This window comes from Nothoprocta perdicaria, unplaced genomic scaffold (assembly GCF_003342845.1).
Source record: "Nothoprocta perdicaria isolate Ctin4 unplaced genomic scaffold, notPer1 scaffold_444, whole genome shotgun sequence".
Taxonomy (NCBI): Eukaryota; Metazoa; Chordata; class Aves; order Tinamiformes; family Tinamidae; genus Nothoprocta; species Nothoprocta perdicaria.
The window spans coordinates 226,319-252,976 of record NW_020455693.1 but is presented as its reverse complement, the minus strand read 5'-3'; the positions used below and the strand labels follow the sequence as shown (position 1 = coordinate 252,976).

The window sequence follows — 26,658 nt, the reverse complement described above, 5'->3', positions numbered from 1 at the left end:
TAAACCGTGTAGGCTTTTGAGTTAGAAGGTCTCTCTGGTGAAATGCTAGTGCTGTTTCAGCCGGTAACAGGAAACTTGCAGACAGAGAAAGACACTTAGAATCTGTTTTCCTGTCCCCGTGGGGTTTACAGCTGCTGCCAAAAGCTGTGAGAGGAACCTACATGACATAGAGTTCCTTCTGGGCCTTGTGCTGATGGGCATGAGAGTGTTGTGTCTCTTGCTATTGCTTGTGCATGAACAGAGCAGCATGGTGTAAAACTTTTTTATCTGATTTTGGCTGGAAGGGATCTCTGGAAAGACCTTGCTCTGGTCCATCTTGCTCAAAACAGGGCCTACTCCAGAGTTAGATGAGGTTGCCCAGGGTCTTATGTGGGAGAACTTGTCTTGACGCAAACAGCGGGGCCCTTGCASTCCTCTTTAACTGTATTTTATATGTAGTGCTTGTGAAAGGGACATATATAGTGTAATTTCCCAAGCAAGATAGCTAGCATTCAGCTCTCTGAATACTGTTTGAACTATCTGGCTAATATGTGAACTAGATAGCTGGTATTTAGCCATTCAAGATGCTTCCTTTCCCCTTTTTCTCTGTCCTTGCAGCCAATGTTGCAGCTGCTGCTGGTGGCTTCCTGTACTTTTTCTCCTACATCCCCTACTTCTTCATCTCACCTCGCTACGACCTGATGTCCCACAGCCAGAAGCTGGCGTCCTGCCTCATCTCCAACGTGGCCATGGCGATGGGCGCCCAGCTCATTGGCATGTTTGAAGGAAAAGGTGAGCGAGGGCCTTAGACCCGTTGCAGCTGGTCAGCAGAGGGAGAGAGCTCAGCCCGGCGTTGCGCACAGTTTGCTGGAAGCGGAGTGTCTTTGCCTGCTCCTTTTCTGCCTGCCTCTTGGCCTCTCTTTCTCTGTGGTGGGTTGGAACTAGCTTACACGCAGTCTGMAGGGTATAAAAAAGTCAAAGTTGCTATATTCCTCTTAGCAGGAAYGAGAGGATTGTGGGTCTTGCACGTTCCTGTGGGTGTTATCAGTTTTGCCCCTTAGTGCCCCTTCAAACCCTTGTGTCTAATAGACAAAAAAGGAATTTGGTCTGTGCAGGATGCTGTAGTTGCTCACTTGGATTGCAAACTCATTTCTCTTCTAATGGATGGGAATTAATTGCATCCTCTCCTTTCCATTTTCTATTTATCTTTTTTTTTAATTTCCATGCTAATGAAACTTTGCTGTCRGTTCCAGTAGCGGCCACAATTTTGCCACGTGGTAGAACTGAATAGGAGGTCGCTGAATATTTGCCAGTGAGTAGTGGCAGATCTCGCTGGAGAAGAGATTTGTTTCTTCTCGAGGCAATTACAAAGAAGTGAAGGAAGGAGCCTTAGGCCGTGTGCTAAGGATGGGGATGGGGGCCTGGAGACTTCAGTGCTGTTCCTGTGGCATCTTTTCCCTCCAGCTGTAAAACAGGAATTGTTCTRGATTTGCAAGGACGGCGCTGCAGTGATTCAGACATTTCACCCAAATGCTCTTAGATCTTTACAAATCATATTGTTGAGTTCCCTGAACTTTTTGGGGAGCCAAGCAGCTCTTTTTCTTCCACAGAAGTTAAAGGGGTTGTAGTAACTCAGATATGTAGTAATGCAGTGCAATGCCAAGAGGTCTGGCTTTGCACAGAATGGGCGTGCGTTACTTTTGCTTCAGGTCCAGCCTTGCTGGACTGGGAACGTTCAGTGTCTCCATGCCAGGTCAGGGCACAGGGGGAAGGCTTGTTAGCCTGGGCCTGGCTTGTGCAGTGTCCGAGTGTGTGAGATGTGTGTGCAGATACAACCTGTGCGTTTCAGGGACTGGCATTCAGTGGAGGGACCTCATGAAGCCAGTCAGCGTGGACGACAACTTTACCTTGGCCCAAGTGCTGGGGATGCTGCTGCTGGACTCGGCTCTCTACGGCCTCGTGGCCTGGTATGTGGAGGCCGTCTTCCCCGGCGAGTACGGCGTGCCGCAGCCGTGGTTCTTCCTCTTCACGGTGAGCATTGCTGCCCGCAGGCATGGCCCTTCCAGCAGGGCAGGGCTTTCACACTCTCCTGAGCACTGAGATGCAAGTTTCCATAGGTGGTCTGTGCCCTGTTCTCTCCACTGCAAGACATCACGTGCTGTGGCCAGGATATAGGTTACAATTAAGGCTGAGGGAGCTGGGCCTGTTCAGCCTGGAGAAGAGRARGCTGAGGGGGGACCTGATCAGTGTCTAGAGATACCTCAAGGGAGGCAGTGAGGAGGAGGGGGCGGCCTCTTTTCAGTGGTGGACAGCGACAGGACTAGAGGAGACGGCCACAAACTGAAGCACCAAAAGTTCCACAGGAACTTAAGGAAACATTTCTTGACAGTGAGGGTGCCAGAGCCCTGGCACAGGCTGCCAAGGCAGGCTGTGGAATCTCCTTCTCTGTAGATCTTCAAAACCCACTTGGATGCAGCCCTGTGCCACGTGCTCTAGGTGACCCTGCGTGAGCAGGGGGTTGGACTAGATGATCTCCAGAGGTCCCTTCCAACCTTATGGATTCTGTGATTCTCAAACAAGCAAGTTCGTCACCCACGGGCTGAGCTTGCATGTTGCAATGGCCAAGCAAAATGTGTCATCTTCAGACAGTGTAACTGTGGTGCTTAATGTAACTCAGCTCATTGCTGATAATTTGTTAAGCCACAGTGACACAATCACTTCTAATCATATGTAGCCTTTGTTATCTRATTTGTATTTTTTTTTTCTTTCTGCTCTGTTAATTCCCTGTCCCAACGTAATTTCCCTTTAGCATCTGACTGTATTGCAGGTAAACCAGGGCAGGACTCGGCACAGCAGAAGTGCAGCTGCAGAATGTCCTGGAAGAAAAGTTTCATCCTCTGTCTTACCTGCCTTATAAAGATACAGTGGTTAATAACTGATAACCAGAGAGAAATGGCCTAGCAGAGCCCTGGGAGGTGTCTGCATGCAAGGAGGAAGGTGTCAGGGTGCCTGCACCTGGGGTTCTTTCTCCTTGCTCTCTTGCTCTGTGCACATCCTTGTTCCACTCATGCTCTCCCCAGCCACTCACTCTCTTGCTCTCTGTGCTCTCAGCCCTCGTACTGGTGTGGGCGCCCTCGGACTGTTGTGGGAAAAGAGAAGGAGGAAGAGGAGGATCCCGAGAAGGCCCTGAAGAGCCAGTACATTGAGGAAGAGCCAGCCGATCTGGTGTCAGGAATCAAGATCAAGCATCTTTCCAAGGTACAGACTCCCCAGTGCAGCATTAATACTAGTGTTGGGACTTTTCCTGGGCTCTTCTCTCCCCTTTCCCGACATATCTGAACATTGAAGGGGGCCCTGAACCAYCCTGTTTCCACAAGCAGTAACCAGTGACTAAGGAGGAACAGAACTTAGGGTTTTTTTCCCCCACTGGAAGTTGTTGAGTGATCTCACAGCACCCTGGACTTGCAGGAGCTCAGGAGAGCAGTGGATGTAAAAGGAGAAAGGAGGGTTCCTGGTATGTTTGGGACCAACTCCTCGCACCTTTTAGGACCAAAGCATGGAATTTCAGGGAAATCAACCCCATGCTTCACTCCCATACAGCAAACTTGCAGGCAATGTGACTGCTGTTGTGCTTGTGATGCAGTTGATACCAGTCCTCCCTTGCTGCAGTAGYGCTGTAGTTACACGTGCTAATGTCCCAGTTCCGATTTTTCTTTCTAATCACCCCTCTTGCTAAATTACTTTGCCCACTATGGGCACGTAGTGCTGCCTCACTTCRTCGGTACTAGTGTCACCCTGCTCCTGGATTCTGCCTGCCCTGGAGGGCAGCTGGTGCAAGGAGCTGACAGACACTTTATCTTCCGGGGTCCAGCACCCTGAAGAGTGTAGACAACCCATCCCACACATGGTAAATACAASATTTCGACCTTTGAACAAAGGTGTGTGCCGATTTTCCTCCCCTTTTGCTCCTGAGCTACCCAGGAGTCTGGAAACACGAGGAAAGACAAGAAATGGAGCCATGTTGCTCCACAGAGGGACCCTGTGGCATTCAAGCAACTACAGAGAGGGGTGTCTCCAGCTTCTTGGCTTCTGGAAGAGGCTTCATTTTGGTGTGTCAGGCTCATGTAGACTCATCAGGTGAGGCAGGGCTGTTTAATGCTGTTGCCACCAGGCCAGCTGGCCTTTTTTCCTTGCCCACAGAGCAATGTGGGCACCCGTTGCATCCTGAATGTTGTTTTTCCACTCCTGCCTGCTGGCAGCTTCCACATAATCAGGCTGCAGTGTTCACCCTGGGATGTGTTGCTTGGCTCTTGCAGTGGAGATGAGGCTCTTGCCCATAACTAACTGCATCTGAATTTTCAACTAAACTACTAGGTACTTGCCCGTGCTGTGACGTCTGCATTTAACTTGTTGGATAYTGGTGAGCAGTCTGGTCTAATGGTCTAATGTGATCCTAATGTGATCTGGTCTGATGGCCCCATGTGATTATATCAGGATTTGATTGCCTTGTGGAAAGGAGCCTCTGCTACAGAAGAAGCAGATCTGAGAGCACTTGCCTTGACAGGGATTAAAAGGGACCAAATTGTTAACCTGATCTTGACAGGTCTTCAAAGTGGGAAACAAGACAAAAGAGGCAGTCAAGGACTTAACCGTGAACATGTACGAAGGGCAGATCACCGTCCTGTTGGGACACAATGGTGCTGGGAAGACCACTACGCTGTCCATGCTCACAGGTAGGAGCTACAGGTTGGGGCTGGCCTTGGCAGCAAGGGAATCGCCTTGTAGCATCAGACCCTTAGAGTGTGACAGGACTGATGGCTCTCACCACAGAGGGGAGCTAATATCTCCCCTTTAAGTGAAGCTRTGCCTGTTCTCTGAAGTTGGGAGGTGGTTTTTGCTCTTCCTCAAAGCACCAGCACTTCACTGGGCTCTTGACCAAGAGTGTCTTGTCACTGAGGAGCTTGTTGCAGCTTGGAGACASGGGRGGGAKCTGGGGGGGCCGTGATTAACCCATGTGAGATCAGCTTGGCAAAGTCATCTGTGAGGGAGATCAGACTGTTCGGTCTGGACGCCTTGAAGCAAGACGCCCTCTTTTAAGTATGCCAAAGTACTCTGCAAAGAGGAAGGGTTAGCTCAGGGATGAGTCGCTGGGCGCCCTAAGGCAGTTGCGTGTTGCCTCTCTCAGGCCTGTACTCCCCAACAAGTGGGCAAGCGTACATCAACGGCTACGAGATCTCCCAGGACATGGTTCTGATCCGACGGAGCCTGGGCTTGTGCCCCCAGCACGACGTGCTCTTCGACAACATGACGGTGGAAGAGCATCTCTACTTCTATTCAGGGGTGAGCCCAGAGCTTAAGCGCAGCCTCCGGCTTCATTTCAAGGCTTGTTGCTGTACCTCACCCGTGTCTTTCACTGGAGTTAAAAAAGTACCCGATGTTGCTTTGCCTGTGGCTCCTGGGCGTTGGGTGGAGATGAAGGAGACTGGGTAAAGGCTGCAGATTAGACAGAACAGCCGTTTCTGTCCCCTTCCTTAATGAGTTCCTTGTTCAGCTGGGCAGAGGAGTGGCGGCATCTTGAGCATCGTTGCTCCCGTAAGGGCTCTATGCAGCAGATCCTCCCTGTTTGCGGGGCAGGGGTGTCCCTCCATTGGGYAGAAGTTGGTTTCTGTGTTCTTTTTTGCCTTCCTGACTAAATACAGAAAGGTGTGGAAAGAGTGGGGGGTTTTCAAGCACCTGAGCGGGCGAGTAGAGGCTTTGGCTGGGACATCGTTACCCCTGCAGGTAAACTTGACCCTTCCTTCTTCTTGGCTGCCAGCTGAAGGGCTACCCGTCTTCCAAGTGCCCCGAGGAGATCAACCACATACTGAGGATCCTGAACCTGGAGGACAAACGCCGCTGCCTGACTAAGGCTCTCTCTGGCGGCATGAAGCGCAAGCTGTCCATTGGCATCGCCCTCATCGGGGACTCCAAGGCAAGTACAATTTGAGCCTTTTTCCCCAAGAAGAGTCCCAAGGCCTTTCTACTCATGGCTGGTTGGGTAGCTGCTCCGCCAAAGAGCGTCTGTCCATGCATGGTAGGAGCTCAAGGCTCCCTCTGGGTCCTTGCGCTGCTGCTGAGCATCTCCCAGCCCCTTCTCAAGCAGTGGCCATCTCCTCCGTGCAGGTGGTGATGCTGGATGAGCCAACGTCAGGGATGGACCCAGCTTCCCGCAGGGCTACTTGGGACCTCCTGCAGCAGCAAAGGAGCAACCGGACCATCCTGCTGACCACTCACTTCATGGATGAAGCTGACCTGCTGGGGGACCGCATAGCTATCATGGCCAAGGGAGAGCTGCAGTGCTGTGGCTCTTCGCTCTTCCTCAAGCGTAAATATGGTAAGGGAGGAGCACCCAGGCCATGCCGGAGCAAGGAAAAGGGCCCCAGACCTGATCTGATGGGAGTGCCTGTCCTCCTCTTGTTGTGGTGTGGGAGAGGGTCATAGAGCAGGGAGGGATACCCGTTATGCCTTGTCCGTTTACTGGTTCTCCCCTTGATGAGAATGTTCTTGATGAGAAGGCAGAAGACTGCTTTCTCTCAGTGATCCATACCCATGCTCTCTCCTCCTAGCCATGTAGCTGTGAATTTTCAGAGATGACTGGTACCAAGAATGCCTTGTTTCTTGACTCACCTTCTGCCCTTCCTACTAACTTTTGCACCACGTCTGGAGCTCAGGCACAKCCAGTAAGGCCCTGTGAAGCCTTTACCAGCCTCTGTCTTCTGCTGTCTGCCCCAGCCCTGCCCCAGGTCAGGCCTGCCCCAGCTTATCCCGCTATTCACACTTCTCTCCTCTCTCTTGTGGGTCTGCCCAGGGGCAGGATATCACATGGTGATGGTGAAAGAGCCGTATTGTAACCTGGGGGAGATCTCCCGCCTCATCTGTCACTACGTGCCCAACGCCACCATGGAGAGCAATGCCGGCGCAGAGCTGTCCTTCATCCTGCCCAAAGAGAGCACGCACAGGTAACAGCACTGCCTCCCCTCGCCCAGGGCTTCCCGTCGTCTGCACGCAGCTGGGACCCGCTGGYGCAGCTGCACACTTGCGGGAAATGAGAATTTGGTCTCTGTCTTCTGGGAAGGCACAGGAGGAAGTGCTGCCCAGTGGTTAAAGTGCTTCTCTTGGAGCTCTGGGTGCAGTTCCTTTCACGGAGTCTTCCCCTGTGTCTGCTGCTGCTACGACCTCCTGTGGTGCAGAGGACAGACCATGTAAGCGAGAAAGGTCTTTGGTTCCCCTTCAGGCAAGGAAGGGCTGATTTGGAGGCGTTATCAGTGTACCATGAGAGCCAAATAAAAATGCCTTGCAAGTCTGTCACAGTCACAGCTTCTGAGTGTTTAGCTGCCAGTTGGAAAACCCCTTTCCATGAAGGAGCTGTGAGGATGAGAGCAAGGAGTCCTTTGCGGGAAGGTCTGTGGGGCCACCAGAGCAGAGAGCAGGAGATTTCACAACTCTAGAAGGTCAGGGCCACAGAGCTGCAGTGTTACCGTCCCATCCGCTGGCCTGCACAGCTCTGATCCTGTTTTCCTCCGTGCTCATCCACAGCCTAGCTTGGGCCTCAGGAGGCTGCTGAAGAGATACAAGGGTCTGGTAGCAGAGATGTCCCCTAGGTGTGCCCTTGATTTACAAGACTCTCAGAGGTGTTTGGAGGCCCTTTAGTGCAACTGGGAGCTGGGCCAAAGGCTTCACGTAGGACCCAGGGAGGCTGAGAGCGTCAGGTCTCTGAACAGAGATGCGATATGAGTAGCTGAGACTCCCTGAGGCAGGAGAGAGCAGCAAGGRAGTGCCCAAGTACCCTCTCTCATCTTCTACCCATCCCTGAAACCCCGGGCGTGGAGATTCAGTGTGCTCTGGTCTGGAGCCTTGCCCACCATCCATTAAATCCAGGGGATGCAGCTTTTCTGGCCCCCGCCCCCAAACAGACCAGAGTTCTGCCKGATGGAGCTGTTGGAAGAAGGGATAAGTGGCAGCATCTTACACCTCACTTGTCCTTGCAGGTTTGAGGCGCTCTTCACGGAGCTGGAGCAGAAGCAGGAAGAGTTGGGCATTGCCAGCTACGGTGCCTCTGTCACCACCATGGAGGAGGTTTTTCTGAGGTGAGAAGCCAGAGGGCGGGAAGGGAGGCTGAGCTCCCTCTGTATGGGGCTGACCAGCAGCAGGAAACCCATTTGCAGCCCAACTCGCAGGCCACGGAGTGACCCAAGTGTGGCGAGAAAGTGCCTCCATCTGAATCCCTGAGCCCCCCACRCACCCGGCTCCCCGGGGAGCCGTGCTCGGGGTCCCTGTAGGGCTGACTGTGGAGGGGCACCTGCAGCACTGGAACATTTCAGATGCACCCGAGCTCTGTCCTACCAAAGCTTTCCAGAGGGTAACAGGACCTGAGATCAGAACAGCTTGAGGGGAAGGGTGGCTCTCTTGTCTCTGTCTTGACTCTGAGAAGGAAGGTTGGAAGATTCAGCCCGATACAGGCAGGTTGTTCTAGGGCTCTCTGAGGCATGTCTGGATTTTGTCTCTGGGGKTTGGCTTCTCTAGCTCAGAACTGCTCAGTCCTGTCCAAGTTCACACTTCTTCATCTGCTTTCCCTTCTGGTGGCAGAGTTGGGAAGCTAGTGGATTCCAGCATGGATATCCAGGCTATCCAGCTCCCTGCTCTCCAGTACCAGCATGAGAGACGCTCCAACGACTGGGCCATGGATGACTCCAGCAGCCTGAGTGGAATGACAGATATGACAGATGACAGCGGGGCGCTCATTACAGAGGACTGCTCCAGCATCAAACTCAACACAGGGGTGAGTGCTGTGGGGTATCAGGGTGCAGGCAAGAGCTCATGAAAGGGATATCTGCAGCGGGGGTGCTRCAGGCCAGAGCTTGCTCTAGGCAAGTCTCCCTGCTTATTATTTGTAGGTTATTGAGGGAGAAGTGAGGAGCTGCCCAGTTGCTGTACAGGGAGCCTTGTTGCAGTAATCCCATTTGGGACCCTCAGATGCTGAGAAGGGGGATTTAGGTACAGGTTACATTTGAAACTGCTGTTAGATGCTGAAGGAAGAGCATCCTTTGGGAAGTCATGTGTTCCAAGCTGCTCTGAAGTCGAGGCCACCCTGCTAATCTCTTTAGGGGCTTCTGTGGAGCACGGGCTGCTGTGAGAGTTTGTGGGCTGAGTACGGGGAGGCCAGAGGGGTCAGGCCATCGGGCTCGGGGGCTCACTCCCTCCAGAAACTCCATGGCTGTGGAGCTGGCGGGATTGGCTGCAGCTGGCAGGGCTTGAGCCTCACCTCCGCCTTCTCCCATCCTCCCAGTTCTACCTCTGCTGCCAGCAGTTCTACGCCATGTTCATGAAGAGAGCCATGTACAGCTGGCGCAACTGGAAGATGGTGGCAGCCCAGTTCCTTGTGCCTCTGGTTTTCACTGCCTTTGCCCTCATTGTTGCCAAGACCTTCCCAGGACCCAGGGACTCCTCCCTGCTGAGGCTGAGGCTGGAGCCCTACGGCCAGACTATTGTGCCTTTCTCTGTCTCTGCTACCTCGGGTCTGGCGCAGAGGTTGGCCGAGCAGTATGTGGAGCTGCTGGATTCCCAGCACCAGTTGCCGCTGGAGGTGCTAGGTAAGGATTCCTGGAGCATAAGTGGAGCAGATGGTGCTGGGAGAGCTGTGCCATGGTTTTCCTCTGCTGGGGCAGCAGGGTGGGAATGCTTGCAGGGAGGCTTAGCTCCCAGCTGCGATATATCCAGCATAACCTGCTCTGTCCTCTCCACACAAGTGTGTCCTGCAGTTGGCTCCCGCCCCACCTCACCTTGAGCAGGTCTATGTTCTGTATAACCCTGTGGTTCTCGTTAGGTCTTGTGGCCCTTGTTAGTGCTAGAGCGGGCTCCGAATCCTTCTGCTGTTGGCCTGGGGTGTCTGCTCTTTATTTGCTGGAGTCTGGTGTTTGGCAGGCGGCCTGGAGGAGTACCTCATCTCGCGAGCATCCGAGGAAGGGGGAGCCTTCAACGAGCACTACGTTGCTGCTGCCTCTTTTGAGGGATCTGGAAACCACACGGTGGTCACCGCGCTGTTCAACAACCAGGCGTACCACTCCCCTGCCACGGCGCTCRTGCTGGCCGACAACGCCGTCTTCCGCGCGCTGGCAGGCCCCAACGCRTCCATCACGGTCACCAACTACCCTCAGCCCCGCAACATCACTGAGAAGGCCAAGGACCAGCTCATGGAGTAAGTCTGATCTCGCAACGCTTCTTTCCTGCTAGGACTCCTAACCTCCATCACTGCCAACTTGCTTGTTGCACTCAGTTGCGCTAATGTGGCCAGCGATAGGACTAGAGGAAACGGCCACAAGCTGAGGCACCAAAAGTTCCAYGGGGACTTGAGARAACACTTTTTGACAGTGAGGGTGACAGAGCCCTGGCACAGGCTGCCCAGCAAGGTTGTGGAGTCTCCTTCTTTGGAGATCTTTCAAACCCGCTTGGATGCAGCCTGTGCCAGGTGCTCTAGGTGACCCTGCGTGAGCAGGATAGGTTGGACTACATGACCTCTGAGGTCCCTTCCAACCTTAAGCATTCTATGATTCTCTGATTCTAAGTCAGTGAAGAAGCCAGCCTGGAGCTTCTCACACCTAAATGAAGCCGTGGTAATGTGTAGGAGGTCAGGAGAGCACAGCTGTGTAGCTGACTGACCTACCTGAGCCTGGCAGCCACTTAGCCCAACACAAGTACCTCAGTGGTTGAGTATTTCCCTTTAGATACAGCCTACGCTTAGAGATATTTTTACCCATGGCTTCTCACCTGGGACCAAAGGGAACTGCTCAGCTGTGCAAATTAGGAAATGCTGCATCCAGGGACTCTGAATCTCACCTGCACAAGAGGGCTCGTGTGTGTGACCTTGCAAAAACAGGGTGAAGATTCGTGGTGTGCTGGGCAGGCTGAACTCCAGGGCCTTCCCGAGATAGGCTTTTATTTTTGGGCATCTCTCATGCATGCCGGTTTGATGGGTGACTGTTGTCTTCACAAGAGCTGAGTGTGATGGAGGCACAGCTGCTCTGACCTTGCTTGCTCCCCTTGTGCAGGGCTCATCTTCCTGGGCTCGCATTTCCCCGTGCTGGACCACCCGGGCACTGGTATGGCATCTTAGGATGCTAGATTGACACTCCAGGCTGGGTATTGTGGGGAAGAAGTCCCAGGGGAATGCAGGATGCCTGCTGAAGGTATTGGGACCTGCCAGGGCTGAGCACTGCTCAGTGTTCAGCCCCTGCTGCAGATTTATGGCTAGGAAGGATGGCGGGGTGCTGTGTGTAGCTGGTTGGGCCCTCGAGTTGTGGGGAACCCAGGCGGAGGTTGGCATCAGCACCTACTCCTGAAGCACTGCATGGGTGCGTTGTCCTCCTGCAGCCTCACTCTTGGTCTGTTGGGCTCTCCTTGTTTTAACCAGCCCTGCTGCTCTCCCCGCAGAGGCCAGACAGGGTTCGCCATCGCCATCAACCTGCTCTACGGCATGGCTTCACTCGCCAGCACCTTCGCGCTCCTCCTGGTCAGCGAGCGGGCCATCAAAGCCAAGCACGTCCAGTTTGTCAGTGGAGTCTACGTGGTCAACTTCTGGCTCTCTGCCCTGCTCTGGGACATCATCAACTTCCTCATTCCTTGTGCTCTCATGCTGGTAAGTCAGCAGTGACAGCCTCCTGCCAAACCCTCTGCAAGGTCCCTGCCATCACAGTGAAMCCCATGTTGCTGATGGAAGGTTGCTGGGGACTCCCGTGCTGGCCCTGGGTGCTCTGCATGGCTGKGCTCCCAGACCAGCTCTGTCCTGTAGCCGAGAGAGCTTTCGACTCCTCCAGTGCTCTGCACATTTCCCTCACCTCTGCCTTTCTTTGTGTGAACCCACCCAATTTGTTTGAGCTGTTCCCGCCTTGAGCTTGGCCAACGTGTGTTACTGTGGGGAGTGTGTGATCTTTTGGGAGAGCTGGGATGCGTGTGGGTGGAGAGGAAAGGATGAGACCACCTAGCTCTGGCACTGTCTCTGTTATTTTAAAGAAAAGAGAGCGGTCAGAGGTACTAGAACATCAAGTAGGTAGGACCCCGGTGAAAAAAATCCCAGGGGTCAGATTTGGCCTTTTCCGTCCTAGTTTGAAGGAGCTTCCCCTGGAGACAGGTACAGGCTGCTGGTGTGAGCAGTGGGAAGCCAGGCCAGCACATGGCTGCTGTCAGGGCTGTTCACGCAAGGGGGTATCACTGAGAGTCAAGATTAACGCACACTCTCCTCRCACTGCTGTGTCCCAGGTGATATTCCAGGCCTTTGATGTGCAAGCCTTCACTCAAGACAGCCACCTCGTTGATGTGATGCTGATCTTCCTCCTTTATGGCTGGGCCATTATCCCCCTCATGTACCTCCTCAGCTTCTTCTTCTCGGTAGCGGCCACTGCCTACACACGTCTCACCATCTTCAACATCCTCTCAGGCACAGCCACGTTCCTTGCAGTCACCATCATGAGCATTCCAGGTAAGTCCTCCTTGCTTGCTCAGCACTGCGTTCTCCCTTCACCAAAAAGAGCCAGCCACACACCAGAGGTGACAGAAAGGAAAAAACCAAAAAGGTGACAGCCCAGCCTCATGTAGTCAGCCTGACAGAATTTGCACAGGGTCTCCTTCTGAATTTTGATGTATCAAGATCTTTCCTTGAAAACAGCTAAATCTGTTCTGTCATCCTCATATGCTCTTTCTCTTCAGAACTGGGCTTGGTGGATCTCTCCAGAACCCTGGATAAAGTCTTTCTCACCTTACCCAATTACTGCCTGGGCCAGTGCATCAGTGACTTCTACCAGAACTATGAGTTCATTCAGTTTTGCACCTCCTCTGTYGAAGCGATCTTCATCTGCAAGGCGTTCAGTGAGTTTGTGTCGGGGGAGTGGTGGGTCTGGACTGCTGAGAGAATTTGAAGTAACTGCCTGGGTCCAACACTGCTGCGGGTTTGGCTGTGCAGCAGTGGGGCTGCGCTGGAAGGGGGGATGAGATTTGCTTGGCGTTTTTCTCTGGAGCAGCTGAAGGAGCAGAACTGGGGTTAGGGTAGAGGGAGGACCAAACCCCCTGACAGCATCTTGATTTCTCGTGTGTGAGATGTTCCAACATCCCTGGGTCTCCAGTTCTGCCTGGGCAGTAGCTTCAGGTATGATTTTAAAGGAAAAACTAGGCAGCATTTGAGGCTAATGGGGAGATTTCATTAGGAACACTTTCTTTGCTAACCATTTTGGAAGAAAGTGTGGCCTTGGGAAAATTTCACAGGCTAGTGAAGAATTACCTGTGGTGATCTGGGTCCCAAAACGTGAAAGAAGAAGGGATCCCAGGGCTTGAGCAGTGGGAACTGGGATGCAGATGATACTGATAAAGCTATGGGCACCCAACTTTCTCTGGAGCAATCCCAGAATGTGGATTGATCCAAATTTGATTTTATTTTATCCCCACTCTAGATATCAGTTATCAGATGAACTACTTTTCCTGGGAGATGCCTGGGATTGGACGATACCTGACATCCTTGACCATCCAGGGCTTCTTCTTCCTCTTCCTCCTTTTCCTCATTGAGACAAACCTTCTCTGGCGATTAAAAACCTTGATCTGTGGCATCTGCAGGCGGAGAAAATGGGTGAGCTGGAGCATATGGCAGGGAGAGGTCGGCACCCTCATGTCAAATCATGTCCAGATGTTGCTGTGAACTAAATTCCTAAGATCCTTGGAGTCACTCAGGTCCAATGGTCAGGACTCCAATTCCCTTTTCTCTTTATTTTTAGGGCTCTGCACAGAAAGTACCACTAGGAACAGCWACAGCTCCCAAACCCCATAGACTATGTGCCTTGCGACTTAAATCATCATTCTGAGAGAGCACCCATTGAAGGTGTTGCTTAGAGGGGCGGATCATTTGAGTATGTGGGGTGGCAAGTGAACTGGGACACCCCTTTGTTGACTGAACTTGGTTGGCTGAAGGAGTGTGGGTTGACAGGACTTGTCCCAGGTCAGTCTGGAGAAMGCTGTTTGCCCCACAGCAGCAAGGTGGCAAACGTCGTCTGCCCTGTGTTGCAGGTTGCACTCCTAAACAGGGTGCCTGTGCTGCCCGAAGACCGGGATGTAGCTGACGAGAGGAAAAAGGTTTTAGAGTCACCACCAGAGCTGCTGTCGTCACTGAGCAGCCCCCTGGTCATCAAGGAGCTCACGAAGGTGAGGAGAAAGCATGGATCTCCTGGGCATCCTGCTCTGAGCAGGGTGGACACTTGTGGTGGTGCTGGCATGTCCTGTGATGGCACAGCTTGTGCTTTGCTCTCTGCCAGGTCTATGACAGCCGGGAGTCCCTGCTGGCAGTGGACAGGATCTCCTTGGCAGTTGGCAAAGGGGAATGTTTCGGCCTGCTTGGCTTTAACGGAGCGGGCAAAACCACCACCTTCAAGATGCTGACCGGCGACGAGAGCATCACATCGGGCGACGCTTTTGTGGATGGCCACAGCATTCTGGCCAACATCAAAAAGGTACTGAAGGCTGCAGGGGTGGAGAGCGAAGCCAGAAGCAGCCCTGCTTCTGTGCRGCGTGTGTCACCTTGCCAGGGCCTCTACAGGGGCATGGTAGGTGCAACATTGCAGGGACATTGTGATCTTGTTTGAGGCCTCTCTGACCTGTTAATCTGGTCATCTGGAAGCAGTCTCCCCTCAGCTGGGATGGCATGGAAGAAAAGAATGGAAGTCAAATCTTGAAAGGGTGACATAATCTTCCTCRAAAGGGTTTAGCTCAGTAATTGGTCCTGTGGAAATGTGAGTTAGAGCTCACTGACAGTCTCTCTAAAACAAGCAGGGGAAATGTTTCCAGGCCCCGGCTAGAGCTCTCCTTGCTGCGAGTCGCCCATTCCCTTTGGCAAGGCAAGAGATGAGCCACACGCTGAGCACTTCAAAGCGCAGGGAAGTTTTTTAGTTCCATCCCTTGATACATCTAACTGTGTCAGCCCAAGGCCATGTCAGGCATTGAGAACGGGGGAGAAGGAGCTGAAAGTCTAATTCTGCTAACTTGCTTCTTAGCACCTTCTGTTGGGCTCTTGTCTCCAGAGGAAACTAGGCTATGGGAAAGGTACAGGCAGCAGGGAAGGGGCTCCATGGCACCAGCCTTTCCCAGACAAGCTTATTGAAGGGCTGGTTTCTTCTTTTGCTTGCTAGGTTTCTAGTTCTTTGTTTTTCCTGAAGGTCTGAACCACCTGAAATGACCCTCACAGCAAAGGATCAGTTTAGGTACCAGTGAGCAGTGTGTGAGACCGTGTGTTGCCTTCCCCAGCTGCACTGCGTGTGCCCATCCCCTATCCTTACCTGCTGCTCCAGGTGAAGAAAATCCCACTCGTTTTGAGTGCAATTTCAGAGCTGTAGTTCAATACCCATTACTCTGAGCAGAAAGAATCAGAAACTTTTACCTTCCACAGATGTGGAAAACACTCTGTGGGTGCTAAGACARCCCCATGAACCCACTATCCTCCCAGGGTGGACATTTCCTTGCAGAAACCTGCCTACAGGCTAATCCCGGTCGGCTTCCTCCTGCTCCCAGGTGCAGCAGCGGATTGGCTACTGCCCGCAGTTCGATGCCCTCCTGGAGCACATGACGGGCCGCGAGACCCTGAGCATGTACGCCCGGCTGCGGGGCATCCCGGAGCGCTACATCGGCAGCTGYGTGGAGAACATGCTGAGGGGGCTGCTCTTGGAGCCCCACGCCGACAAGCTAGTGAGGACCTACAGGTGAGAGGGTTAGCCCCAGCATGCCCTCGCRTAGACGCACCTCGCCTCGCTAGGTGCACGGTGCATGCCGAGATGCACGATGGTGGGCACTGCGTGTCATCGTGCCTCGCATCTGGTCTGGGGTCCTGTCTCCCCTTGGTCGTGCGTGGCTTCCCCTGYGCTCACCTCAGGACCCTTCCCTCCCCGCTCCTGTTTCCTTGCACAGTGGTGGTAACAAGCGGAAGCTGAGTGCTGGCATCGCTCTCATCGGCGGCCCCCCGGTCATCTTCCTGGATGAGCCCTCGACGGGCATGGACCCCGTGGCCCGGCGTTTGCTCTGGGAYGCAGTCACGCGGACACGAGAGTGTGGCAAATCCATCATTTTCACTTCCCACAGGTGACAGTTTTCTGGATGGATCTTGGTCAGGGAGATTGGGAGCGAACAGGAGGGCATGGGGGCAAGGGGATGGGGCCCATCTCCAGGGTCTGGGCTGGGCTGAGTTCATAGAGCCTSATGTGTATGGAGCCGAGCAGCGGGTGGCTTGATCCAGATCTCCCTCCTCGGAGGCCTGGAGGCAGGAGAAAACCCAGCAAGGAGAGATTCCACCGCCCAGAAGCTTCTGCTGATTCCCAGTCACGTATGAGCAGAGCCGGGACATGTCAATGCTGCCGCGGTACTGAACGAATCCTCTTCTGTCCTGTAGCATGGAAGAATGCGAGGCCTTGTGCACCCGCCTGGCCATCATGGTGAACGGGCAGTTCAAGTGCTTGGGCAGCCCCCAGCACTTGAAGAGCAAGTTTGGCAGCGGCTACACGCTGTTGGCCAAAACGCGGAGCGACGAGGAGGGCGAGCTGCTGGCCTTCAAGGCCTTTGTGGAGAAGACTTTCCCAGGTACCTGAGCTGCTGCGCTGGCTGCCCTGCACACCGGGGCAGATGCCATTCGTAGGCGCCGGCCACTTTCCTAATGCGGAGCCTCTTCCTGCTCTTCTCTCCCAGGYAGTGTTTTGAAACATGAACACCAGGGCATGGTACATTATCACCTGACCAACAAGAACCTGAGCTGGGCACAGGTAAGGGCATGCTGAGCATGTGCCAGCCTCACCCCATGGCCCTTTCATCCCATTTGCAGAAGCAAGGGGGTGTTGGAGGAGCAGCTATTCCTGTCTCTTCACTTGCTGTTTTTGCTGGGCAAAGCTAAGCTTCCCCTTCATGCTAAGCTCATCTTCCTTTTCCTCCAGACTCACTCTGTCTGGAATGCATATGCTTTTTAAAACAAGAAACACGTGAGAACTTAAGTTTCTGCCTGACCTTTTACCATATTCTGGCCCAAACAGGTCACTCGTGTGCATGGTTAGTGAGGGAGCACTGTGCGTGCTGAACCAGGACCACTTCTGTGGCCAGTCTTCTGGAGCTGCGCTCCACAGAGAGAGCAGAATCTCTCTYGGGACAAGCAGTACTTCTGGTGTTTGTCTGTTCTCAAAATATTTCCTGAAAGGTCAGCAGCAGAAGGGCGGTGTAAGGGGCGTGTTTGGTAGTCCCATCCTTCCCTCCCCTCATCTTCATGCCAGCAGCATTGCACTTGCTCCCGTGAGCTAGCACAGGCAGATCTCGTGACACCAACTAAAGCATGTGGAGTTTGAGCCTCTCTGCTTCCTGCTGCTGCTGCCTTTGGCCCGAGTGGCAGCTTAAATCCCGACTGTGAGTGTGCTTGGGCACCTCACACTGCCATCTGTGCTATGCCATCCTAGGCAAGAGCCCAGCAGGGCTCACAGGGCAGCAGTGTTGTCTGTGCAGCATATGAATCTTGCTGTAAACGGAGTAAAGCCCTTTGAGTTTCAATTCCCACCCCGGGGTGACTCTTGCTGCTCTGGGCCTTCATTTGGCAAAGGCTGGTGCTTGAGCTTGTTCGGTGTCAACCTGCTGCAGTTCTCCCTATGCTGCAGTGAGTGTCTTGCAATAACCAGAAGTGCTCTGCCATCCCTTGCAGGTCTTTGGGGCCTTGGAGAAAGCCAAAGAGAAGTATCACTTAGAAGATTATTCAGTTAGCCAGATATCTCTGGAGCAAGTCTTCATGAGTTTCACTCGCTTCCAGCACTACACAGAGGACCGAGGGAAATGAACCCACTGGTGCCCTTCTTCATGAACTGGCCCTGCTGCCTATACATACTATATATAGAGACAGTAATTTATATATCAACGTGTGTCTTAAATAATGTATAAATGTAAGAAAATTTTCACCGGGGGAGGGCGAGAATGGAACCACCTGCTCTTGGGCTCCGGGAATCACAACTGGGGTGTGTGTCGCTGGCCGCTGCAGCGCACGTGCGGGGGGTACGTGTGTGTGTGTGTGTGTGCATGGGGGTGCAGGTGACACTTCACTCTTCAGCTTCCATTCCCAGCTACAGCAAAAAACGTCCAAAAAGCAGCAAGACAGAGTAGATGGATGGAGAAAGAAAGGGCAGCGTGGAGGTAGCTCCATCCTCGACTCCCGACGTGGCTGGCAGCAGGGTAGGACCGCGGTACCGTCGGGTTCCTCTTGCTCGTGCGGCGAGTTGGAAGGGAAGTTGCTGCCCTGATGCTGCCGTGTTTCCAACCCTGCCCGAAACGCCTGTGCATCGGGATGCTACTTTGTGGTCTTCACACGCATGTCAAATTATATTCTGTTAGGTGGTTTGCTTGTGATTTAACAGGGTACTGTTAAATAGCTTAGATCTAAAATGGTCACTGGGTTATTTTGGATGCATCGAGGCTGTCTTCTTAGAAGCACTTGCAGTCTAGGTGCAGGGGATGTGAAGGAACAGCCTCTGTTTCTCCCTGCAGCACATTTTCCGTCCGTTCTGTTGGCAGCACAAGGCAGGCACAGGCTCTGTCTCTCTTTAACCTCCTGGAAAAGATGTGCCCTGCTGCCTACTTGGCGCTGGCCCAGCTCTGCTGCGCGTCACCGCAGCTGTCAGCACCGCGCGGGSAGACGAGCACACGGGCTGCTCTGCGCAGAGGCCGGTATCGCCCTGCCTCGAGGAGGCCGTGGGGACGCGCGTGAGGCAAGGGCAAGGCCAGAGCTGCTCTCACCTGCTGGTTGTGAGGGCGCTCGGTGTTTGCTGGCGGCGCGGCCGGTTCTTGGGTGCTTCGGTGCTGGCCCCAGGCCGGGCTCAGGGGCCGGGCTTGCTGCTGCGGCCGTTGAAAGGTTTAGAAAACTGCTCGGCCTGGGCTGGGCCGCAGCGGCGGCAGCTGCAGGACTGCCGGCACGCGCCAAGGGGCAGTGACGCTGGGGCTGCCCCCGCGTCCTTGTCCCGTGTCTGCCCTCGCGCCCGAGAGGCTCCGCGCGGCGCCTGCTGCCTGTTCCGCGGCTCCGGCCTCAGCCCCGCCTGCGCCCACAGCCCGCTCCGCTGCCGCCTCGCCGCGCACGAGGCAGTCGGTCCGGCCAGGCAGAGCCAGGGCTAGCAAGGGCAGCTGGAAGTTGTATTTGGGGCATTTCCCAGTGGTTGGGTGGCTTTTTGTTTGTTTTATATATATATATATATATTATATGTGTGCGTGTTGGTTCTCGTCTGTCTCCAACTAGTCCCTGTTTCACTTGGGGGCAGTCCCCTCCTGGCTGACTGCCCCGGGATCAATGCAGAGCTATTTGCACTATAGTAATACACACAATTGCACATACTAAATCAATTAATAGTACGGGGAGGGGGGTGGTGCTGATTCCCTTCTAGTGATTGTAAGGGCAGGGGTTGGGTTGTATTTTGGGTTGGGCTTTTTGTTCCTGTAACTGAATCATTCCTTCCTGCTCCATTTTTTTCCCCCTACTGCTGATGTTTCAAATGGTCGTGCATCATGTTACTAAGATTTTCCCTGGTCGGAACGGAGCGTGTTTGTGCTGGGAAGCAGCCGCTCGGTGAATGGAAGSCCCAGCTCCTGTCTGCTTGCCCTCCTTGGCAGAGCCTTCACRCGCCTCATCTTGAACAGGGGTGAGAGCAGCAGTGTGCGGATGGGAAGAGGACGTGGAGGGGGGAGAAAATGCAGGGTAGGGGTTTAGGGCAGGTAGTGCAAAACACAGAGCACCGATGTGTGGCAGCCTTGGGGCCTGATGGCGGTTGGAGAGGGCAATCCCTGCAGGGGCAGCAGGAGCAGAAGGGCTCTCCGGGGGGTGGCAGCAAGGGCCACGTCCCTCTTCAGGCTGCGGTGCCGGCCGGGAGGACGGCAGCCCGGAGTGCTTGGGCTGAGTTTGCACGTGCTCAGAGGCAGCCCTGCTGCACCCCGCTCTGGGGCAGCGTTTCACTTGCTCAGACCTAAGCGACCTGGAGCAGCAGCTTTTCTCCTCAGCGCCGAGCTCTGCTCACCCCGGCCTCCCGCCGAGGAAGCGGCCRGGGGCTGTGCATGGTGCTACTCACTATTTTCATTTACAGGGAGGCTTCCACGTTGCAGTGGGCACAGGGCAAGGCTGAGGCGAGTGCTAAGAGCAGGTTTTAGATGAGGCAGGAGCAACCCCGTGCTGGCTGTGCCCGGTATGAGTGCAGAGGCAGGTCCTGCCTGGGGCCCACTGCATGGGTGCTGCTGCTGGAGAGGACGAGCTCTGTCGAGCCCTAGGTCGGTCACCTGCTGCTTCCCGGCCCAGCCTGGCACAAGGTCGTGAGCAGGGCCAGGGCCGGAGGCGCTGCCTGCTCCCCCTTGCTGGGACACAGGGCAGACAGGGGCTGGCAGCAGTAGAGCCTCTTGCCCTGCTGCAGCGGTGACAGCCTGGGTGCTCCTTTGCACCCTGCTCTGCCCTGGCTTCTGTGCTGCAGGGACACAGGGCTGCAGCTGGAAGCCCCTTCTGCAGGGTGAGATGCGGCTGCTGCTGGTTGTGTGGGGCAGGAAAGGGGCCGCGAGCAGTGGCGGGGAACCCGGGTGCCTCCTCTCGCTGGCATCGTGCAGGGGGCTCTGGGCGGGAGAGTTGTGCTATGAGAGGAATAAAACAGATCTTTTTTTCCACCTGCTGTTTCCTGGCCTCCTTTGCACAGAGCGGGCAGCTCCAGCCTCCATCTCACAAGGCTTCCTTSCCCCAAGGGCTTCAGCTGGGCTGGGCTCAAGTCCCTGCACCTGCCTCCCTGGGCGCCACATGGGTGGAAGGACAAGAGAGGCCCCACAGGGACTGGATGTCGCCATGGCCACTAGTGAAGCTGGGAGCAGAAAGGCCGGGAGAGGCTGCCCATCCCCTCCTTGGCCTGGAGGAGCAGCCCCAAGCCCGAGGAAGGGGGTGGAGGCCACAGGCCCAGGGCTCTGGGGCTCTACACAACAGCACTGTGAAGCTTCCCCTATAACATCTGCCAGGGCAGAGTTGGACAGGGCACCCTTGTTCCTGCTGTTTTATCCCTGGATACCCCCCAGGGGTTATCCCCACCCCTCCTGACAGCTGAGGAACCACCCCTGCCCCTGCAGGTACCTGAAGGGCTCTTAGGGAGTCAAGGAGTCTGACTCAGCCCCTCCACCCACCCACCCACCTCTATCAGCACCCAACTCACCTGCAGTTTCTTAGCAGGTACCAGCCCAGGCCACCTTCCACTTCCCCTCATYCCCCCAGCTCCCACTGCCCTGGCAGAGGTGGCAAAGCCCCTGTTGTCAGTGCCTCGCCAAGGGGCTGGTCCTTGGGGCTGCCTTGGCACAGAAAGCAGTGCAAGCAGCCGTGCTTCACCTGCCACAGGCACCCCAGCCAAGCGCCTGCCCCAAGCTCAGCGTTTGTCCCCTCCTCTGCAGCCACCTTTGCTTTTGCTGGCTGTGGCTAGGGGAGGTGGAGGGACAAGGGAGCCCCATCTCTCCCTGCCCTCAGTGCAGATGGGTGCTGCAGCGCCCCGTGCTGCTGCCTCGTGGCTCCAGCCCATGCCCTGGGGCAGCAGCAGCCCCTGGCCAGGGCCAGGCACCCATGAGGCACTAGGCAGTAAGGCTGAGAGAAGGATGCAGCACCCATGGAGGCCACAGTAGGAGTCCTGGAGATGCTCTAGGCTCTTCTTGCCCAGAGCCTGGCCCTGCAAGCCAAGCAGGGAGCAAGCTGAGGAGCTCCACCTGTGGGGAAGGAGCTCCTAACAAAGCTGCCACAAGAGGGGTGCATGCACAGATCCGTGCACRTGGACCCCTCCTCTGCCCCCCAGCACCCTCCCAGGCTGGCAGAGCCCCCCCAGCTCAGCCCCTTCCTGCCCTCAAACCCTCCCAGATCAGCGAGCTCCTCTCCACGGGCAGTTTCAGCGCTTTATTGCCTCGCRGTCCTGGCTACAAAGACCCTTGTGCCTCTTCCCGCCACTACAGCGTGAGGGTGGGAAGGGCTGCGCTCCTCCCCTCGGCCCTCCGGCTCGGCAGTGTCCGTGGGAGCTGCGGCCAGCGGCAGACTGGCACTTAAGGCATCGTGGCTGGGGCCGCGCGCAGCTCCTCTGCCCCCGCGCYGGGCCCCAGGAGCGGCGGCGCCCGGCTGGGCACGGGGCCCCGCTCCGTCCCTGCTGTCCTCGGTGGGCTGCGAGAGGGGGTCACTTGATTGTGTGTTTTAAAAAAAACATGTTTTGAAATCTCACCGGTTCYGGTTTCCGACACCAGACACTTTTTGCTTTTGTGGGTTACTTTTCCTTCTAGGAACAGTTTTCAATTTTGGCAAGAAACTGCTGTGCCCACCACTCCTCCAGGTCAATGGGAACGAAGTCTGAAAGAGAAGAGAAAGAGAGAAAGAAGAGAAAATAGCAGAGCGGCCGGAGGCGGCAGTGCAGCAAAGGGTGGCCCCAGAGCCACATTCCTTGTCCCTGAGGAAGCAACACCCTACAGTTCCCTGTTCCCTAACCCCAAACAAGCACTGGAGGAGCTCTACAGGGCACATACACTGCAGCTTGGAACATCCTTGACTGCCTGGACACCCTCTTCCAGGTGCCTTAGGAGAAGCCCATTGTCCCCCCAGCCCCTCTGCCCTCCCTCTCAATCCCGTTGAGCCCCAGAAACAGGAGAGCCAAGTCTCCAGCAGCAAGACTCAGCACAGCAGGAGCAAGAGAGCTCCTCTCCAGCACRAAGCTGAGGCCCTCGGCCACTGGAGAGGACATCTTTCTCAGGAGAGCCGTGAGAACCAGACCTCTGCTGGGCTCCCTCGACAAAGCACAGCAAGATATCCACACCACAGGGCTAGTGCYGCCACCCCGATCTCCCCAGTCTGCCTCAGCGCTGGCAGGACATCACAAGGATGGACCCTGCTCATCAGCTTTGTCTGTGGCCTGGGCTGAGATCAAATCAACTCATTCCATGGGTGCATCCTAGAGACCACACACTGGGGCTGCTTTTCACTTACTTTTCAGTCCAGGGTTGGGGGTTTTCTCTACGTATTGCACGGGGCCGCACACGTTCTCCCCTCTCTGGCTGCCGTCCAGCTGCTGCTCTACCTGCTGCCAGGCTGAGGGAGGAGAAGGAGCAGCAGGTGAGAGGAAGAGCCCCCAGGGCAGGCAGAGCTCTGACCGCCTCRTTTCAGACCACATGCAGCACATCGGGCTGCCCCTGGGCTCTGCTTTCCCATCCAGGCATGGAGCAGGCCTGGGAGCTCCCGCCAGCTTCTTCTGCCCCCAGGTTACTCTGCTGGTTCCGCTCCCTTGGGAGAAGCACTGCTTGGGCTTGAGTACAGGAATTTCCCAGCCCCGGGGCTGTGCTGTGCACAGGAGAAGAGGCTGGAACCAGGCAAGATCMAGGACACGTGCCTCAGGTGTCCCCACCTCTGCCACCCCAGTGCTTGGCACAGGGCAGAGCAGAGGGGACAAGGGAAGGGAGCTGCAGCGCGGCGCTCCCCTCGCAGAGACCCCACACATCCCAGCCCCCCACGACCGCGAGCCAGCGCCGACGGCCCCGCGTGCAGACGCTCTCACCTTCATGCACAAAGCGGACGTTCTCCTCGTGTGCCAACGTGTAGCTCTCCTCCGAGGCCGAAACATGCTGTGGCAGCACCTGCGGCCTTTTGCCATTCACTCTGTTGAACACAAGTTTCTGCGCTGGACTGCTGAGGCAAACAGACAAGAAAAGGGAGAAATGAGAGAGAAGAGCAGCCTTTCCCACCAAGCTCCACGTGAGGAACGTATTTGGAGAGAGGAAGCAGCCTGTTAGATGCCGTGGTTCACCAAGCAGTTTGCTGCACGGCCTTGGCAAAGCCGTGTCACCGCTTGATACTTCACTTTCCCTCTGGAGAAGGGCTGCCTGCAATGTCAGATGGGCCTGATCTGCTCAGGGCTCAGCAAGAAGCGCCGAGTTCAGAGCTGCACCGTGCATCTCGTGCACACGGRTGAGCTCGGATGCAGTCACCCAGTGAGTCTGTCCAAAGCTTCTCTCACAAGGATGCTCCCTGGGGCAAGGGGGACCAGYGAGATGGGCAGGAATGAAGGGCTCTGCTTCCCTAGAGATGTTTCTTGAGGGCACAGGGACACATTTGTAGCCAGGTAACCAGGCTCAGCCCTGTCCACCCACTTAAGGAGAGCTGCTCCATGACACCAGGCCCAGATGGTGCCCAACACATCCAGGCCTGGAGCCAAGCTGGGGAAACTTCCCCCTTGGAGATGGTCTCCGGAGTGGATCCTACAGCACTTAAACCAACCCTGATCTACAAACCCCAGCGCTGGAACCGGGCACCTAAAAATGCAGGCCTTGGAGCAGGATGCTTGGGGTGCTCTGCCTTGAGCAACCCCAAACACTTGAGCCCTTCCGCGCTGCGCTGGCACAGCACACATCCCCAGCTCGCGCTCCTCRCAGGACAAAGTCTAACAGGCCTCACGAGCAGAGCAAGATTAGAGCCAGCCGAGCGGAGGGGACTTCAGACAGGCAGCGTGGTCAGTCCCGGCAATCCTCTCCCCTCGGGCACTCACTTGTCCACCGTGCATGTCGAGGCGCCGGCTCGGGGCTGGAGCAGGTTCTGCAGCCTCWGCAGGTCAGCACGCCACAAGCCACCCCAGGTGCTCAGTGCAAACCTGCGCCCGGGACCGGGGGACCCAAGAGCCCTGGAGAAGCAGGACTCGCTGCCACAAGCTGCGCTACGGCCAGGAAGGTTAAATAAACAACTTGCCTTAAGGACAGTAAATGTTTTACCAGCCATACTGGTTAATTCTTGAATGATAGGCAAGGTTGGGGGTGATTGAAGTGAGACTTCTTATTAATTCCTTGGAGAAAAGTAACGGGGAGAAAGTCACTAGGTTTCTCTCCTCCCTCCTGGCTTCTCCTGGAGGCCTGATCTGTCAGGGCCTGTGGATTCCCACCAGCTCGGTGCCTGCTGAGAAGACAGCATCACAGAGAAGCGATCATTGCTCCAACTCCTGCCCAACACCTCCAGCTGCTTCTGCTGCAAGTTGGGACAGTGCCCACGGCCCAAACTCCTCTGGTTTATGACGGACAGAAGATAAGCSATCACCTCCAACACTTCTTGTGGGATGTCTAAGGGAATTAGGATCCAGCAGCAGCCACTCTGGGAAGCCCTTGCTTGGGCATGCCTTTCCAAGGGGATCTCCAGGAAGGGGGTGGGGATGCAAGCATAGGGATTTCTAGAGAAAACTCCACTCTTCACCATCAGAGCCATGAAATGGAAACACACGAGCGCAGATGGAGCTGCAGCAGGAGACCAAGGAGACCAGCCCTGGAGCTGGGTGAACACGCCCCAAAGTCCTTTCCRCCACCCCAAGGGAGGGTTGTGATAAGTCACTGATAAAGATCCTGATCAAAGACACTGTCSCTCAGACAACAAAGGCTGCCGCGGAGCAGGTCCTAAAGAGGCTGAACCAAACACCCATCACATCTTGAAGGCAGAGGAATAAGCCCCACAACAGCCGTTGTTGTAGGGCTGCAACGGCTCCTAAAGGGCTTAGAGGCACATGGGGGCAGGGAGCCCCAGCCCCGGGATCGGGTCTCCGGTCACTAGGAGCGAGCCCAGCCCTGCCACGGCCAGGCCTGCCCAGCGCCCCAACTCTGAGCCCGCCAGCAGCACCACGGGGTGCACAGAGGGCACCCCACGAGGGGGGCGGTCGGCCTTGCTCAGGGAAGCGACGTTTGCGCAACCAGCCCAGCTCCCTCCCCCTGAACTTTTGCATCAGTTGCACAACTTGGGCCAGATCTGGCACCCGCACCAAGTTCTCACCGGTTCTGGGGGGAAAAAAAGGGAGCTCAATAGGTGAGCGAGGGCMGTGCAAGCTACACACCAGCGGAAAGGGGCCCGAGCGGAGCCTGTGGGTCGCCAGAGAGCCCCTGCAGAGCAAACAGCACCAAGGCAAAGCCACAGKAACTCAGGCTTCACCCAGCGGCAAAAAGATCTCTCCGACAAGGAGATAGGATCTGCCAGCAGCTCCCAGCACCCCCCGTGCACCCCTCGTGCCGCGGGAGGAGAATCCCGGCCAGGGGTCACCTTCCGATGCACTCGGCAGGGCTGGGGCAGCACTGAGCCCTCGCAGGGAGCATCAAGGCCCCCGCAGAGCCTCCACRCCAGCCCTCACCCACCCGAGAGGGGCAGGCGAGGCGAGGGAGAGCAGCAGCCGGGCACCGGGGCCACGCGAGCGCGGCGGCCGGCCGGCAAGCGCCACCGAGGYGGGCGCAGCCGGAGCTTGTTGCCGAGCTGCCCTGCAGCAGCGCAGGGGCTGGGGGCAGAGCGGGGGGACCGCAGACGCACCGGCGGCCCCCTGCTCGGACACCACGTCCCCCACGGCTGGGCCAGCACAAGCAGAGCCCTCTCGTGCCCCCCGTGCCGCCACCGCCGCCCAGGGACGGTGCGTGCGGGGCACCCGGCGCGTGTGGGACACCCGGGCTGCAGGGCRGCCCCCGCGGCGGATCCCCCCGGCCCGCAGCCACGGGGGGCCCGCTCCATGTCCCCTCCTTCAGGACGGGGGCACAGGGGGTCCCACGGCCGCCCCTCGGGAAGGCCCTTTGGGGGAGGTGCCCCCAGCGCCGAGGACAGCGCGGGGGCCACCTCAGCCCCCGGGG

The 26,658-nt window shown here is 55.9% G+C and overlaps 2 protein-coding genes across 3 annotated transcripts in view; one reads left to right on the top strand and one right to left on the bottom strand.

The window, feature by feature from the left end:
• Window positions 1-20,423, top strand: part of ABCA3 (ATP binding cassette subfamily A member 3) — a 32,423-nt gene extending 12,000 nt beyond the window's left edge. Inside the window, exons 9-31 of one of the 2 annotated variants that reach the window (XM_026046463.1) lie at window positions 598-771; window positions 1,829-2,010; window positions 3,091-3,237; window positions 4,583-4,712; window positions 5,165-5,319; window positions 5,795-5,950; window positions 6,142-6,352; window positions 6,827-6,977; window positions 8,007-8,105; window positions 8,605-8,797; window positions 9,305-9,608; window positions 9,940-10,213; window positions 11,446-11,650; window positions 12,271-12,490; window positions 12,718-12,876; window positions 13,455-13,627; window positions 14,062-14,196; window positions 14,307-14,501; window positions 15,556-15,743; window positions 15,949-16,119; window positions 16,427-16,614; window positions 16,720-16,793; window positions 17,711-20,423. In XM_026046463.1, coding sequence (XP_025902248.1) covers window positions 598-771; window positions 1,829-2,010; window positions 3,091-3,237; window positions 4,583-4,712; window positions 5,165-5,319; window positions 5,795-5,950; window positions 6,142-6,352; window positions 6,827-6,977; window positions 8,007-8,105; window positions 8,605-8,797; window positions 9,305-9,608; window positions 9,940-10,213; window positions 11,446-11,650; window positions 12,271-12,490; window positions 12,718-12,876; window positions 13,455-13,627; window positions 14,062-14,196; window positions 14,307-14,501; window positions 15,556-15,743; window positions 15,949-16,119; window positions 16,427-16,614; window positions 16,720-16,793; window positions 17,711-17,842 — 4,016 coding nt within the window. In that variant the 3' untranslated portion in view covers window positions 17,843-20,423. Of the gene's footprint in view, window positions 1-597; window positions 772-1,828; window positions 2,011-3,090; window positions 3,238-4,582; window positions 4,713-5,164; window positions 5,320-5,794; window positions 5,951-6,141; window positions 6,353-6,826; window positions 6,978-8,006; window positions 8,106-8,604; window positions 8,798-9,304; window positions 9,609-9,939; window positions 10,214-11,445; window positions 11,651-12,270; window positions 12,491-12,717; window positions 12,877-13,454; window positions 13,628-14,061; window positions 14,197-14,306; window positions 14,502-15,555; window positions 15,744-15,948; window positions 16,120-16,426; window positions 16,615-16,719; window positions 16,794-17,710 lie in introns of those variants that run through there. The other variant, XM_026046464.1, reaches the window with a different exon arrangement.
• Window positions 20,424-22,170: 1,747 nt separating this feature from the next.
• Window positions 22,171-24,578, bottom strand: MCRIP2 (MAPK regulated corepressor interacting protein 2). Its single transcript, XM_026046462.1, has 4 exons — window positions 24,564-24,578; window positions 23,577-23,901; window positions 23,012-23,113; window positions 22,171-22,381 (listed from the first exon to the last, which is right to left on the bottom strand). The coding sequence occupies exons 1-4, from the start codon at window positions 24,576-24,578 to the stop codon at window positions 22,311-22,313; spliced, it is 513 nt and encodes a 170-aa protein (XP_025902247.1). The 3' UTR covers window positions 22,171-22,310.
• Between the last annotated feature and the right edge of the window lie 2,080 nt (window positions 24,579-26,658).